Genomic DNA, 15,081 nt, shown 5'->3' with positions numbered 1-15,081 from the left:
GAACAAATCGCTGTACTAAAATTGGGATGAAAGCACGATAATAAAGAGAAATTCAGCTAGAAAGATGCATTTTTTATCCGTACAAGGTTGCTTGTTCTATTGACGCAAATGTGGTTTTCACGCTCTCATGCTTCATAAAGTCTATTGAATCATGTTATCGAACAGACAAAAGCGCATCAGGGGCTCTTACGCAGTAGCGTTCTGTGATTGGCTCGAAGGCCTACGATTCCGAAAAAAACGAACGATAGAAATGTCACAACACCTGATTATGTTGGATGTAGACTACAAGACTCAAAAGGTCATTTCTAAGTTGTTTTTGAAGAAGGCATGGAACTTACAACGCTGTTTTACAATCTTCGCGAAGAAGTGTCTTGCTCTGTGTGCTCGGACATATTTACGGATCCTAAACATCTCTCCTGTCTGCACAGTTTCTGCTTAAAGTGTTTGGTGCGATGGTACGAAACCCGCGGCGGAGGAGAGGCCATTAAATGCCCGAAATGCCAAACGCTAAGCAGAATACCAGCAAGCGGTGATCTTAAAGATCTTCCAACAAGCTTTTATTTGAACGGCTTTATCGATGTTCTTGCCATCAAAGAATGCAAGAAGACTCAGGTGACATGTGCAAACTGCAACAAGAAGAGCGCGGAAGCGTCATATTGTTTCCAATGTTGCATATTTTATTGCGAAGAATGCTTAATTGGACACAATATCATGCGAGATAACAAGGAACACCGCGTATTGGCTGTACAAAGGTTCCAAGAAAAGGACTACGAGGATGTATTGAAGCGACCAGTATTTTGTTCAAAGGAACGACACCAGAAAGAAGAGCTCAAGTACTACTGCAAAGAATGCGAAACGGCTCTTTGCCAAACTTGCGTCATTTTGGATCACGGAGGTCATGTTTTGAAATTGATCGAAGAAGAAGCCGAAACCAAAAGACTTGAGATCAAATCTGTACTCGAAACGCAGAGACAAAATTTAGAAGCAAAACTAAACACAGCAAGTCAACTGGATGAAAACTGTGCTAAAGTGATTCAACAAAGCGAAGTCGTAAAAAGAGATATCCAAAGATTTGCTGATAACTTGATCAAAACAATTCAAGCAAAACTGCAAATTACAATCACTACAGTGGAAGACCAAACTAAGAAGTCCATTGAAAGTTTGACAGCAAAAAGGGACGAGATTCAGCAACAAATTAATGTTATTGAATCATCGCTAGAAGAAGCTGATAAACTCTTTCAGAGAAGCACCAACGCTGAATTTGTTCAGCTTAAAAAAACATTGCAAACAATTTTTGAGGGGGTGGATTCGGCTGAGGTTATTGTGGCTCATGACCCTGGAACTCAAGCTGTACTGTTCATGAAAAATCAGAAAATGCTCGATGTTGTCAATGGCGAAGAAATCGGATTCTTGGAAAAACCTTATCGGACAAAAGCAAGTGAATCTCTAGCTGAAGGCAAAGGAATGAAAGAAGGAACTGTGGGGCGTAAAGCTCAATTCAATTTGATCACAAGAAACTCAGAGAGAATGCAGGGGTACGATGAGCGGGACCGTGTCACGGTAGAGTTTAAGGACGAGCAAGGACAAGAATGCGTGACGGAAGTGAAAGTAAAGGACAAGAAAGATGGTACCTACAATGTCAGTTTTTATCCCGCACTTCAAGGTATATTAAAATTGCATGTTAAAGTAAACGAGGAAAAAACTTGTGGGAGCCCTTTTACAATAAGCGTAAAACCATTTCATGTAAAACCTGTTTTATGTTTTGGAGAGAAAGGCACCGGTGATGGAATGTTTGATTATCCTCGAGGTGTGGCAGTGACTGACAAAGACGAAATCGTAGTAGGTGACCAGTGCAACAATCGGGTTCAATTGTTTAACAGTAATGGTACCTTCTTAAGATCTTTTGGCCACAGAGGCAAAAATTCTGGAGAGTTCAACCGACCTGATGGAATAGCCATTGATAAGGATAGAAACATTTTCGTAGCAGACAGCGGTAACCATAGAGTGCAAATCTTTAGCAGGGAGGGGAGGCACCTGGGTTCATTTGGAAGCATAGTAAGCCTTGATAGTAAGCTCCTTGAACCTTCGGGTTTATCCTTAGATAGTACTGGTAATGTTATTGTTGCTGATAGAGGTAACAAACTGATTAAGATCTTTACCCCGGATGGTAGGTTTGTAATGAAGATAGGTGGGCAGGGTTCTTTAAGTGACCCTGTTCACTGTTCAGTGTGGTGAATATTTCATAGTGTCAGACCGAGGTGAACACTGTATCAAAGTATTTAACAGGGAGGGGCATTTTCAGTACAAGTTTGGTAAGGAGGGGAAAAGGGACGGGGAATTTAATTGTCCCGCTTATTTGTTAGTGAATGAGTTAGGGCATCTGTTTGTCTGCGATCGTGAGAATCATAGAGTTCAAGTCGTTGAACTTAACGGAAAATTCATCTGTAAGTTTGGAGCAAAAGGCAGCAAGATAGGAGGATTCAATAGACCCTTATCAGTGGCAATGCTTAGTAATGGCCGAATTGTTGTGTGTGATGAATTTAATCATCGAATTCAAATATTTGAATGAATAGTGGCTATATTTCCTGAACATATTGGTATAAGCATTTAATTCTCCAAATATTAATCCAAATATCCAAGGTAAATTACAGTCAAACCTCTCCTTACGGACACCTCTCTATTACGGACAGTTCGTTTGGTCCCAGATGCCAAAAATCATGCATTACCTACCTTTGTAATAGCGACACCGCTGTAAAGCGGACACTTGGTTCTGTCCCTTTGGTGTTCGTATTAAAGAGGTTTGACTGTAGTCAGTTAGTCCACATTCGTTAATATTATTCTTGAGAGACTTTAACATTTAGTCCACAAACTGTACTTTAAACAGTTTATATAATTTTGTTTGGCCATAGGAGGGAAAACTAGGGAGACACTAACATGAAGTGCTAAAAGACTGTGTTGAGTTAAGTTTGCAAGCTCTTTTTGGTCGTTTTTTGTGATCGATACTTTTCGACTAGTCTAGTCTAGTCATAAATATGTTTTTTTTTTTTTACAGTTCATCAAGTGCTGGAAGCGCCAGTGCCATTTTTTTAATTTATTTTTTTATCAAAGAGACATGAAAAGCATACAACAAAGGCGCAGTTATGCGTCTAGTTCTACCTTAAATTTTGAAAACGTACAGTGCGTATTCTAAAAAAACCAAGGACCTAAATTAGACTGAGCCGTTTGTTGTTAAAAGGTGTGGTTGACGGATTAACCGCCTATTTCTCCCTTTCAAAGGTCGGTTAAGCTACAACCTTACTCTTGCTTTACAACTGAGCACAAAGAAGGAAAATAGTAAACTAAAGCTCAGAGTTCAGTGCATCTTGTAAAGCAAATACGATAAAAAACTAGTTGTGAATGTCAGTGGAGATCCTTGAGGGAATTCAAATTTCCAATGTAATTTTCTGGGTAGTTTAACAAAAAATAATAATCGTAATTCACCTTATTTTGTATAGATAAATGTGTAGAAAAATATAATCATAAAAGAAAAAAACACACTTATCCCTTTGAGAAACTATGTCATTGCAGTTCAGAAAATATTATTAGAATTCTTTGTTATGAGAGGTTTTTCTCTGGTCTGTTTGCTGGTAGTCTCCAGGTGTGGCGTGAAATTTCGAGCTCGCGCGTAGAAGACCATTTACTGACGACGCCTTACATTTATCATAATTCATTTCACTTTTGCATTTCTTATTTACCAATGCGAGGAAGAAAACAAGGTTGAATGATTTTGGTTGTTGTAACATGGAAAAAAAATGACGTCATGGTGCAATTGTCATCTTATGTACAACTTAAAAGGGCTTGATAGCAATTAGCTGAAATAGTAAAACTGTATTTGATATGCCACCTGACTGATGCCGGGGCTAGCGCGACACGGTTGTCCAGGGCCAACTAGCCTGGTACTAGGCTTTTTGTGGGGAAATTCGCCTCTTACTTTGCGCTTGCCCCCATGTCCCAGGCTAACTTCCCGGTATGGCCAGTACCTTACGCATGCATCCAGCCATATAACTCGGGAAGGGGCCATTCTCGTCCCCAGAGCCCGTCGTTTCTTGGTCAAATTAAGCCGAGTGGCTCTGGAGACGAGAAAGGGAAGTGGCGGCCATGGAGGGAGAGATTTAAGGAGAGAGCTGTTTCGCCCTCATTGCGACTCATCATCATGGCCCCCTGAACACGGTTTTGATCTTACAGGGGTCCGAAGGCTATGCCATGCTAATGAGCCTTAACGAGAAGCGTAAGAACTGTCCATGGTTGCCACTGCTCGGTTGATAATTGTTAGGGAGCAAAACTAAGTAATTACTATTTATAATTTAAATATGGGATTTTGCTGTAATTTCATGACTTTTAAAGTTTAAGCTTTCGAATTTTCGCTTAACGTTTATCGTTGTTCTTTTCGCTTTGACAATAAGATTTTTTTGAGACATTTTACAGTGTTTACAATTAGCCGCATTCAGTCGTGGTGGTTCGTGCTGTTTTTAAGATGCTTTGTTTTCATGCCTTTTTGTGCTTTGTTTAATAATCCTACAAAGCCAACAGCGGCCTATTGTAGTCATAGTACAAACAGAAGAAACTTATTGGGTTTCTGTTTCGTTCATAAGATTATTTAGACCCTGTTTACATGGAGTGGGGGACCCCGGTCTAGTGGGGTAGGTTTCTTTTGTTTTGTGTCCCCCAGAGCGTGAAATCAAAACAAACCAACCCCACTAGACCGGGGTCCCCCACTCCATGTAAACAGGCCCTTAATTGTATTAGTTCAACTTTAGTAATGATTTCTAAAAATAGTGGTTGTCTGCGTAGTAGTATTTTTCTTAGTTTATTCTACAACAGAGCGGCATTTCACCGTAACTCCTTGTTAAGCAAATATAGCTCGTTTTTAATTGAAGTATTTTTGAGCAATCGCTTAGTATCTCTGCAAATATAATAGTTCTTAATTTACTTCCGTAAGTAGTCGCTTCGTCTAAATTTATAATTTCAAAAGTTTTGCTGACTTGCAAATTCGGAAAATGTCTGCTTTTGTTGTAGGTGAAAAACCAGGCAATTTTTAATAGACAGACCTACTAGGTGCCCAGAAGGCCGCTAACTGAGCTTTCAATTCTATTCATATAGCGAAACTAGGTCCTCATGACAATTGTCTTGCTGACTGACTTGGCAAACTTTGTTAGTTTATCAGTGTCCTGGTACTTTTTACTCCTAAGCAGAATCCGCAACAATAATTTTCGCTTAACTTCAAACGAGTTTGTTTGTATATCTATTGTACTCTTTTGTGTTGAATACCTGTAGTAATGATATAGAAGTAAGTTAGTTTGCGGATTACACCGATTACTTCGATTACATGTACAAGAATATACGCTGTTGGAACCAAGTCAAGTTTGCCTTATTCTATGCTGCGTTCCAGTTAGTGGTTTGGTCCCGGTTCTAAGACTAAGAGTTGTGACGGCTCTTACCCGCGAGCGAGTTGCCATTTGAGTTTAGTTTCCCCAGTTTAGAGGACGGTTTCCAGAGTTCAATCCCCGACTTCCCTTTTAGCCTTTAAGGTCGTTCGAAAGTGGAAAAACTTTCCGTCACAATATGTCTGCGTAAGGTACTGGCCCTACTGCAGAGTTTGGTAGAGTGTGCTTCCTTGCAGTTTTTTTCCTTCCTATTGTTTTTAAGAGCCAAATACCACCAAAATCCTCTTAACTCCACACAAATGAACATCCTCCACTTGTATGAGTCTTCAAACACACGACTGGTGGTGGACCAAATTGCACGGCATCAATTATCACAAAAAAGTGAAAATATGGCACAAAAAAGAAGTAACCACCACCAGCCCGCTTGGATTTGTGCGGGGAAAACAAATGTGTATGAAAAATCAGTGCTACTGACGACGTTATACTGTATCAAGAGTTTAAGTCACTAAAGCTCTTATTTAGTTCTCTGTTTAACATGGCATCCTCAGTTGAGGGTCAAATGAAGCCGTAGCCACCGTTAGAAGTTTAATTCTACAGTTTTCCAACCAGCATCTCCGTCTTTTTCTCAAGGCCGGGATTCCGACCCGGAGCATCGGGTAAAATGACTGTATCGATTGCATTTTCTTCCTCTCCCTTCTTCCACTCTATAAAAGTTCGCCTTGATCCGCTCTTCAGCTTTTTTCCCTAAACAGCCTGTTTGCAGACTACGTGTAAATGCACCGCCCTCAGCCCTTGAGTTTGGCTGAAAAAGAGACAGAGCTTGCTCGCAGGCTAGGTTAATTCAGATCGTGTAAGTAAGCGTCATTTTTAAAGTACCTTTTTTTTCCCTTGGTGACAAATCTCGTTTGTTTATGACCGAAGACTGTAATTCGAACAATACACTGTTAACCCCGGGTGTTAAGACAATACAACTGCATTATATTACAAGCACGAAAACAGAGAGAAACTTAACCAGAAAGATATAATTATTCAGTTCACGGTTGCTTGTTCACTGCACTCTGTACCCTAAAAAGTAATTTGCATCTTTAACAGCTGTGGCTTTCACGGTGTTGTGCCTTATATAAAAGGCCTTTGTTTCTAGATGATTGACACTTCACTACAAAGGCGCGTCAGGGGCTCTAATACAATACTGCTCTGTGATTGGTTCGAAAGGCCTTTGATTCCGAAAAAAGTTAGAGATAGAAACGTCACAAGACTTGATTGTTGAGTGTCGACTAGACTCTGGGACACAAAAGGTCATTTCTCTGTTATTTTGAAGAAGACATGGATCTCACAACTCTATTTCACAACCTTCGCGAAGAAGTGTCTTGTTCGGTGTGTTCGGACTTATTCACAGATCCTAAACAACTCTCCTGTCTGCACAGTTTTTGCTTGAAATGTGTAAAACAGTGGTACGAGACGTGCGGCGGTGGAGACGCCATTAAATGCCCGAAATGCCAAACGCTAAGCAGAATACCAGCAAGCGGTGATCTTAAAGATCTTCCAACAAGCTTTTATTTGAACGGCTTTATCGATGTTCTTGCCATCAAAGAATGTAAGAACACACAACTAACATGCGGAAACTGTGACAAGAAGAGCTCGGAAGCGTCGTATTGTTTCCAGTGTTGCATATTTTACTGCGAAGAATGCTTAATGTTTCATAGTAAAATGCGAGACAAAACGGGACATCGCGCTTTGGCGGTAAAAGAATTCCAAGATAAGGACTTCGAAGATGTATTGAAGCGACCAGTATTTTGTTCAAGACAAGGACATCAGAAAGAAGAGCTTAAATACTACTGCAAAGAATGCGAGACGGCTCTTTGCCAAACTTGCGTCATTTTGGATCACGGAGGTCATGTTTTGAAATTGATCGATGAAGAAGCCGAAGCCAAAAGACTCGAGATGAAAGCTGTAATCGAAACGCAGAGACAAAATTTAGAAGCAAAAATGAACATACTGACTCATCTTGATGAAGACTGTGCTAAAATGATTCAACAAGGCGACATCATAAAAAGAGATGTTCAAAGGTTTGCTGATAACTTGATCAAAACAATTCAAGCGAAAGTGCAAAATATAATCACTACAGTGGAAAACCGAACTAAGGAGTCCATTGAAAGTCTGACAGCAAAAAGGAACGAGATTCAGAAACAAATTAGTGTTATTGAATCATCGTTGAAAGAAGCTGATAAACTCTTTCGGAGAAGTACCAATGCTGAAGTTGTTCAGCTAAAAAAAACACTGCAAACAGTTTTTGAGGGGGTCGATCAGGGAGAGGTTATTGCTCATGACACTGGGAATGCAGAAGCTTTAGTTTTCATTAAAAATCAAAAAATGCATGATGTTTTAAAGGAAGAAGAAATTGGATCCGTAGAAAAACCCTATCGGACAAAATCACGCGAATCTGTGACTGAAGGCGAAGGACTGATTGAAGGAATTGTTGCTCGCAAAGCTCGATTCAATTTGACCACAAGAAACGCAGAGAGAAAGCAGTGGTATGATGAGAGCGACAGTGTAAGGGTAGAGTTCAAGGACGAGCAAGGACAAGTATGCGTGACGGAAGTGAAAGTAGAGGACATGAAAGATGGTACCTACAATGTTAGTTTTTATCCCAGAGTTCAAGGAACATTCAAATTGTACGTTAAAGTAAACGAGGAACATATTCGTGGAAGCCCTTTTACAATGAGCGTAAAACCATTTCATGTAAAACCTGTTCTATGTTTTGGAGAGGAAGGCAACGACGATGGAATGTTTTGGTATTCTCGAGGTGTGGCAGTGACTGACAAAGACGAAATCGTAGTAGCTGACGAGTACAATCACCGGGTTCAAGTGTTCGACACTAATGGTACTTTCTTAAGATCCTTTGGTCACCGAGGTGAAAATGCTGGAGAGTTCAACTGCCCTGATGGACTAGCCATTGACAAGGATGGAAACATTTTCGTAGCCGATCGTGAAAACCACAGAGTACGAATCTTTAGCTGGGAGGAGACGTATCTGGGTTCATTTGGCGGCAATGGAAGCCTTGATAATCAGCTCTCTAATCCTCGGGGTTTATCCTTAGATAGTACTGGTAATATTATTGTTGCTGATGCAGGTAACAAACTGATTAAGATCTTTACCCCGGATGGTAGGTTTGTAATGAAGATAGGTGGACAGGGGTCTTTTAGTAATCCTGTTCACTGTGTTCAGTGTGGTGAATATTTCATGGTGTCAGACCACGATAAACACTGTATCAAAGTATTTAACAGGGAGGGGCATTTTCAGTACAAATTTGGTATGCAGGGGCAAGGGGATGGGGAATTTAATAGGCCTAATTATTTGTTAGTGAATGAGTTACTGCATCTGTTTGTCTGTGATCGTGATAATAATAGAGTTCAAGTCTTTGAACTTAACGGAAAATTCATCGGAAAGTTTGGAACAAAAGGCAGTAAGTTAGGAGAATTTAATGAACCCTTGTCAGTGGCATTGCTTAGTAATGGCCGAATTGTTGTGACTGATGAATGTAATCATCGAATACAAATATTTGAATGAAAAGTGGCTATATTTCCTAAACATATTGGCATAAGCACGTTATTCCAATTAAGTTAGTCCAGATTCGTTAATATTACTTTTGAAAGACGTAAGGATTAAGTCCGCATACTGTAATTTAAACCGTTTGTATAATTTTGCTCGGCCATAGGAGGGAAAACTAGGGAGATACTAACATCATTCGCTAAAAGACTATGTTGACTTTAGTTTGTAATCTCTTTTTTGTCGTTTTTGTGGTCGATAATTTGCGACGGTCAAGGCAACCAGCTATGACAATGTAAGTAAAATTATTAAGACTAAACATTAGCGTAGTCATACATATCTTTTTTACCTTTCATTAAGTGTTGAAAGAACCAGTAATTTTTTTATATTGTACTTTTTTTTATCGATGAGACATAAAAGCATAGGCCAGTTTCTATGTAGAGTGACTGCTGTACAACATAGAGGTACTTATGCGTCTAGTTCTATCTTAATTTTCAGGAAAGGTTGTAAAATGGACAAATTTTGAAAACGTACAACCCCGGCGTACAACGTGTATTTCGACAAACCAAGTGAGCTAAATTAGATTGAACGTTGTTGTTCAAATTACTTTTTATCCCGTGCATTTGTTTTGAGAGCCTCACCAGGACCGCATGTTGAATAGATCAGATAATTACAAACTAGCTGCTTGCTTGAGCAGCTGATAAAGCTCAGTCCAAGTCAGTATTGGATCAGTCATATCAAGCGATTTATCGAACTTAATCGCTGTTTTGCCACTATTTGGAACTGTTGGGTTTTGAGGACAGGGACCCGGACATATAAAAACCTCTCGGAGCAAAGACGAGAACCAACAACAAACTCCACGCTCACATAGCGTCACTTCCGGCGGAATTCGAACCCGGGGCACATTGATAGGTGCTGCGCCATACATCAGTTTTCACCTACGCTTCCCAATTGAAAAGAAGAAAAATTTCTCTTTTACCCGCGATTTATTTTATCGTTTATTAAATCAATATTTTCTTTTCTCCACATGTTTTTCTTTGCAAACAAACAAATCGGATTTTGCGCATGTGGATTTTTTTCTCCCCTTTGTCATGCACGGTTCGCAATGGTACCTGGGACGGATCAGCACACCAACTAGAAAATTAAAACAGCTCACTGAATTTTATTTACAATTCTAAGATAGGAGATAGGATATGAGTAAAAGCTGCAGCGATAAAATTTGCTTGAAACTCTTGTTTGCTAACCTTTTATCTGCGGATGTCTTTTAGCGCCACTTAAGAGTGTTCAACTAAAGCCGTTAGTAAGTGTTCTACATGATGATAACGTCGCAGCAAACTACCTTGTACCAGAGAGGGAAAGAGAAGTGCAGCCACCCACACCCTTTTACTCACCCCACCCCACCCCACTCTGTCTCTCCTCCGGTCATTGTCGTTTTACATGACGTAGCAATCCAGGGAACATTTACAAAAATTGTAACTTCAGACGTTACTACTAATGTCTGCGTTACAAAGAGTTTGACTGGATCGACTGAACATCAGACGTGAACATTTGCAGCAGAAGTAAAAGATTTGCGCAACTAGGCCCTGTCATAAAAGATCACTTTTTGGTTGACTACCATGTTCACGTGAGCAGGAAGAAAGTGCTCTTTTGCATAAAATAAGTTCACCGTCTTTTCTTGGGCTTTCTCTTGTCTTTACTCTTGTGCGATTCCTTCATTTTACACCTGAAAATGAAACGTGTTTTGTGTTACTGAATCATGTCTCTTGCCACGAAAAATACAAAAGGAATTATCATGTCTCAAACTGTCAAATTATAATTAATAACATAATTCACTGCTTTGTAATATTAATAACTATAATGAGAATCCCTGAAATAAACAGAGATTATCTTCCAACTAAATTGGGAGTTAAACAGTGAGTGCAGATTCTACTCTATTCAATTGAGCAAACTTTACAGCCTCCTACGTCAAAACTAGCAGAATAACACGGTATGGCCAGTAGCTTACGCATGCGCACAGCCATATAACTCGAGCCATGGAGGGAGAACTGTTTCGCGCTCATTGCGACTCATCAGCATGGGCCCATGAACACGGCTTTGATCTTACAGGGGTCCGAAGGTTATGCCAAGCTGATGAGCCCTAACGAGGGGCCCAAGAGCTGTCCATGGTTGCCACTACTCGGTTGATGTTGCTGTCTGCAAGCGTAAGGTACTGGTCATACCGCAGAGTTTGGTAGAGTGTGCTTCCTTGCAGATTTTTGTCTGCACATTGTTTGTAAGAGCAAACTTAAGACCACCAACATCCTCTTAACCCTACACTGAAATGAACAACCTCGACTGGTATGAATCTTGGGCTGAAGATTTTCGTGAAACTGAGTTGGACTTTTGTGTTATTGGATATTCACAAGCCAAAACTTGAAACATACGACTTGCGAGGGAGCAAAGCGCACGACACCCCTACCAGATATGACAAAAAAGGGAAAATATGGTACAAGAAAAGAAGTAACCACCACAAGCCCGCTTGGGATGTGTGGGGAAAAGATATGTGTATAAAAAAGGCTAAACGACGTTATACTCTACTGAAAAGTTAAAACCACTAAAGCTCTTTTTTAGTTGTCTGTTTAGCATGGCCTACTTTGTTGGGAGTCAAATAAAGTCGAAACCACCGATAGAGGTTTAATTCTCTGAGTTTCCAAACCAGCATCTCCGTCTTTCTCTCAAGTCCTGGAGTCCGATCGGGCGCATCGGGTTAAGATGAACGTAAAAAAATCGATTACATTTTCTTCCTCTCCCTTCTTCCACTCTATTCTAGTCTGCCTCGATCTGTTACTCTACGTTTTTCCCTAGAAAGCCTGTTTGCAGACTACGTATAAAAGCACCACCCTCTGGCCTTGAGTTTTTCCTGTGGCTGACGTAAAAAAGGCTAAGCGTTGCACCTAGGAGCTCTTCTGCTTGCACCTTAATGAGCATGCTGGTGTGTCGTGCCCATGCTCCAAATACCATGAGTCATTCCACTCAGTGAACACTTTAAACGTTCAACCTGAAGTAACGGATGTGGCCTTTATGGTATAATGGCTCATAAAAAGTAAACGTTATTTTGAATGTGCCTCTCTGTTTATTTTGTTTTCTTTGGTGACAAATCTTTTTTGTTACCGAGGACTGTAGTTCGAGGGCCATCGTAGTTTGATCAAAAATAAAACACAAACAGCAGTGATAAACATTGTGAGTTTTCGCATTAGCATACGAAACGTCAAGTTTATAAAAATGCGATAAGTCACAATGTTGATCACCGATGTTTGTGTTTTATTTTTGATCAAACTGTAGTTCGAAAGATACACTGTTAACCCCGGGTGTTAACACAAAACAACTGCATTATGTCATTGCAAGCACGACAACAGAGAGAAATTTAACCAGAAAGATACAATTATTCAGTCCACGGTCGCTTGTTTTACGGCACTCTGCACAATAAAAAGTAATTTGTATCTTTATGCGCTGATGTTTTTACAGTGTCGTGCTTCATATAAATGGCTTTTGCCTCTAGTATAGATGATTGACACTTTACTACTAAGGCGCGTAAGAGGCTCTAATACAATACTGCTCTGTGATTGGTTCGAAGGGTCTTTGATTCCGAGAAAAGCTAAAGATAGAAACGTCACAAGACTTGATTGTTGGGTATAGACTAGACTCTTGGACACAAGGTCATTTGAGGCTGTTATTTTGAAGAAGACATGGATCTCACAACTCTATTTCACAATCTTCGCGAAGAAGTGTCTTGCTCGGTGTGTTCGGACTTATTCACAGATCCTAAACAACTCTCCTGTCTGCACAGTTTTTGCTTCAAGTGTGTAAATCAGTGGTACGAGACGTGCGGCGGTGGAGACGCCATTAAATGCCCGAAATGCCAAACGCTAAGCAGAATACCAGCAAGCGGTGATCTTAAAGATCTTCCTACAAGCTTTTATTTAAATGGCTTTATCGATGTTCTTGCCATCAAAGAATGCAAGAACACTCAACTAACATGCGGAAACTGTGACAAAAAGAGCTCGGAAGCGTCGTATTGTTTCCAGTGTTGCATTTTTTATTGCGAAGAATGCTTAATGTTTCATAGTAAAATGCGAGACAAAACGGGACATCGTGCTTTGGCGGTGAGAGAATTCCAAGATAGGGACTTCGAAGATGTATTGAAGCGACCAGTATTTTGTTCAAGACAAGGACACCAGAAAGAAGAGCTCAAGTACTACTGCAAAGAATGCGAAACAGTTCTTTGCCAAACTTGCGTCATTTTGGATCACGGAGGTCATGTTTTGAAATTGATCGAAGAAGAAGCCGAAACCAAAAGACTCGAGATCAAATCTGTAATCGAAACGCAGAGACAAAATTTAGAAGCAAAAATGAACATAGTAAGTCAACTGGATGAACATTGTGCTAAAGTCTTTCAACAAAGCGAAGTATTAAAAAGAGATGTTCAAAGGTTTGCTGATCACTTGATCAAAACAATTCAAGCAAAACTGCAAAATATAATCACTACAGTGGAAGGTCGAACTAAGAAGTCCATTGAAAGTTTGACAACAAAAAGGAACGAGATTCAGCAACAAATTAATGTTATTGAATCATCGCTGGAAGAAGCTGATAAACTCTTTCAGAGAAGTACCAATGCTGAAGTCGTTCAGCTTAAAAAAACACTGCAAACAATTTTTGAGAGGGTGGATCAGAATGAAGTTGTTGCTCATGACCCTGGAACTCAAGAAGCTTTAGTGTTCATTAAAAATCAGAAATTGCTTGATGTTGTGAATGGAGAAGAAATCGGATCCTTGAAGGACCTTAACAGAACAAAAGCAAGTGAATCTGTGGCTGAAGGCGAAGGACTGAAGGAAGGAACTGTAGCGCGTAAAGCTCAATTCAATTTGATCACAAGAAACGCAGAGAGAAAGCGGTGGTATGATAAACAGGACCGTGTAACGACAGAGATCAAGGACGAACAAGGACAAGAATGCATGAAGGAAGTGAAAGTAGAGGACATGAAAGATGGTACCTACAATGTTAGTTTTTATCCCAGAGTTCAAGGTACATTCAAATTGTATGTTCAAGTAAACAAGGAACATATTCGTGGCAGCCCTTTTACAACAAGCGTAAAACCATTTCATGTAAAACCTGTTTTATCTTTTGGAAAGGAAGGCTCGGGTGATGGAATGTTTCATTGTCCTCTGGGGGTGGCAGTGACTGACAAAGACGAAATATTAGTAGCTGACAGTGGGAACCATCGGGTTCAAGTGTTTGACAGTAATGGTACTTTCTTAAGATCCTTTGGTCACAAAGGTGAAAATGCTGGAGAGTTCAACCTCCCTTTTGCAATAGCCACTGATAAGGATAGAAAAATCTTCGTAGCAGACATGGGTAATAATAGAGTACAGATCTTTAGTGGGGAGGGGAGTCACCTGGGTTCATTTGGCGGCCAAGGAAGCCTTGATAGTCAGCTCTCTAACCCTTGGGGTTTATCCTTAGATAGAACTGGTAATGTTATTGTTGCTGATAATTGTAACAAACTGATTAAGATCTTTACCCCGGATGGTAGGTTTGTAATGAAGATAGGTGGACAGGGTTCTTTGAGTTATCCTGTTCACTGTGTTCAGTGTGGTGAATATTTCATAGTGTCAGACCGAGGTGAACACTGTATCAAAGTATTTAACAGGGAGGGGCATTTTCAGTACAAGCTTGGTAAGCAGCGGAAAGGGGGCGGGGAATTTAGTTAGCCTGGTTATTTGTTACTGAATGAGTCACAGCATCTGTTTGTCTGTGATGAACTGAATCATAGAGTTCAAGTCTTTGAACTTAACGGAAAATTCATCGGGAAGTTTGGAACACAGGGCAGCAAGTTAGGAGCATTCAACTCACCCTTGTCGGTGGCATTGCTTAGTAATGGCCAATTTGTTGTGTCTGATCAAGGTAATCATCGAATTCAAATATTTGAATAAAGTGGCTATTTTTCCTAAACATATTGGCATAAAGGATGTTATTTTCCAAATATCAATCTAAATATCCAAGCTAAATTAAGTTAGTCCACATTCGTTAATATTATTTTTGAAAGACTTAAAGAGTTAGTCCACCCTCTGTAATT

At 40.0% G+C, this 15,081-nt stretch overlaps 1 protein-coding gene and 2 pseudogenes across 1 annotated transcript; all 3 read left to right on the top strand.

The window, feature by feature from the left end:
* Positions 1-318: 318 nt before the first annotated feature.
* LOC140924486 (E3 ubiquitin-protein ligase TRIM71-like) lies at positions 319-4,007 on the top strand (annotated as a pseudogene).
* Positions 4,008-6,702: 2,695 nt separating this feature from the next.
* LOC140924532 (E3 ubiquitin-protein ligase TRIM45-like) lies at positions 6,703-8,990 on the top strand. Its single transcript, XM_073374550.1, has one exon. It carries the CDS (start codon positions 6,747-6,749, stop codon positions 8,988-8,990), a length of 2,244 nt encoding a protein of 747 aa, XP_073230651.1. The 5' UTR covers positions 6,703-6,746.
* Positions 8,991-12,548: 3,558 nt separating this feature from the next.
* Positions 12,549-14,938, top strand: LOC140924573 (E3 ubiquitin-protein ligase TRIM45-like; annotated as a pseudogene).
* Positions 14,939-15,081: the final 143 nt, after the last annotated feature.

This window comes from Porites lutea, chromosome 14 (genome assembly GCF_958299795.1).
Source record: "Porites lutea chromosome 14, jaPorLute2.1, whole genome shotgun sequence".
Lineage (NCBI taxonomy): Eukaryota > Metazoa > Cnidaria > Anthozoa > Scleractinia > Poritidae > Porites > Porites lutea.
The sequence above is the reverse complement of the archived record's forward strand: the minus strand, read 5'-3'. Positions and strand labels throughout refer to the sequence as shown.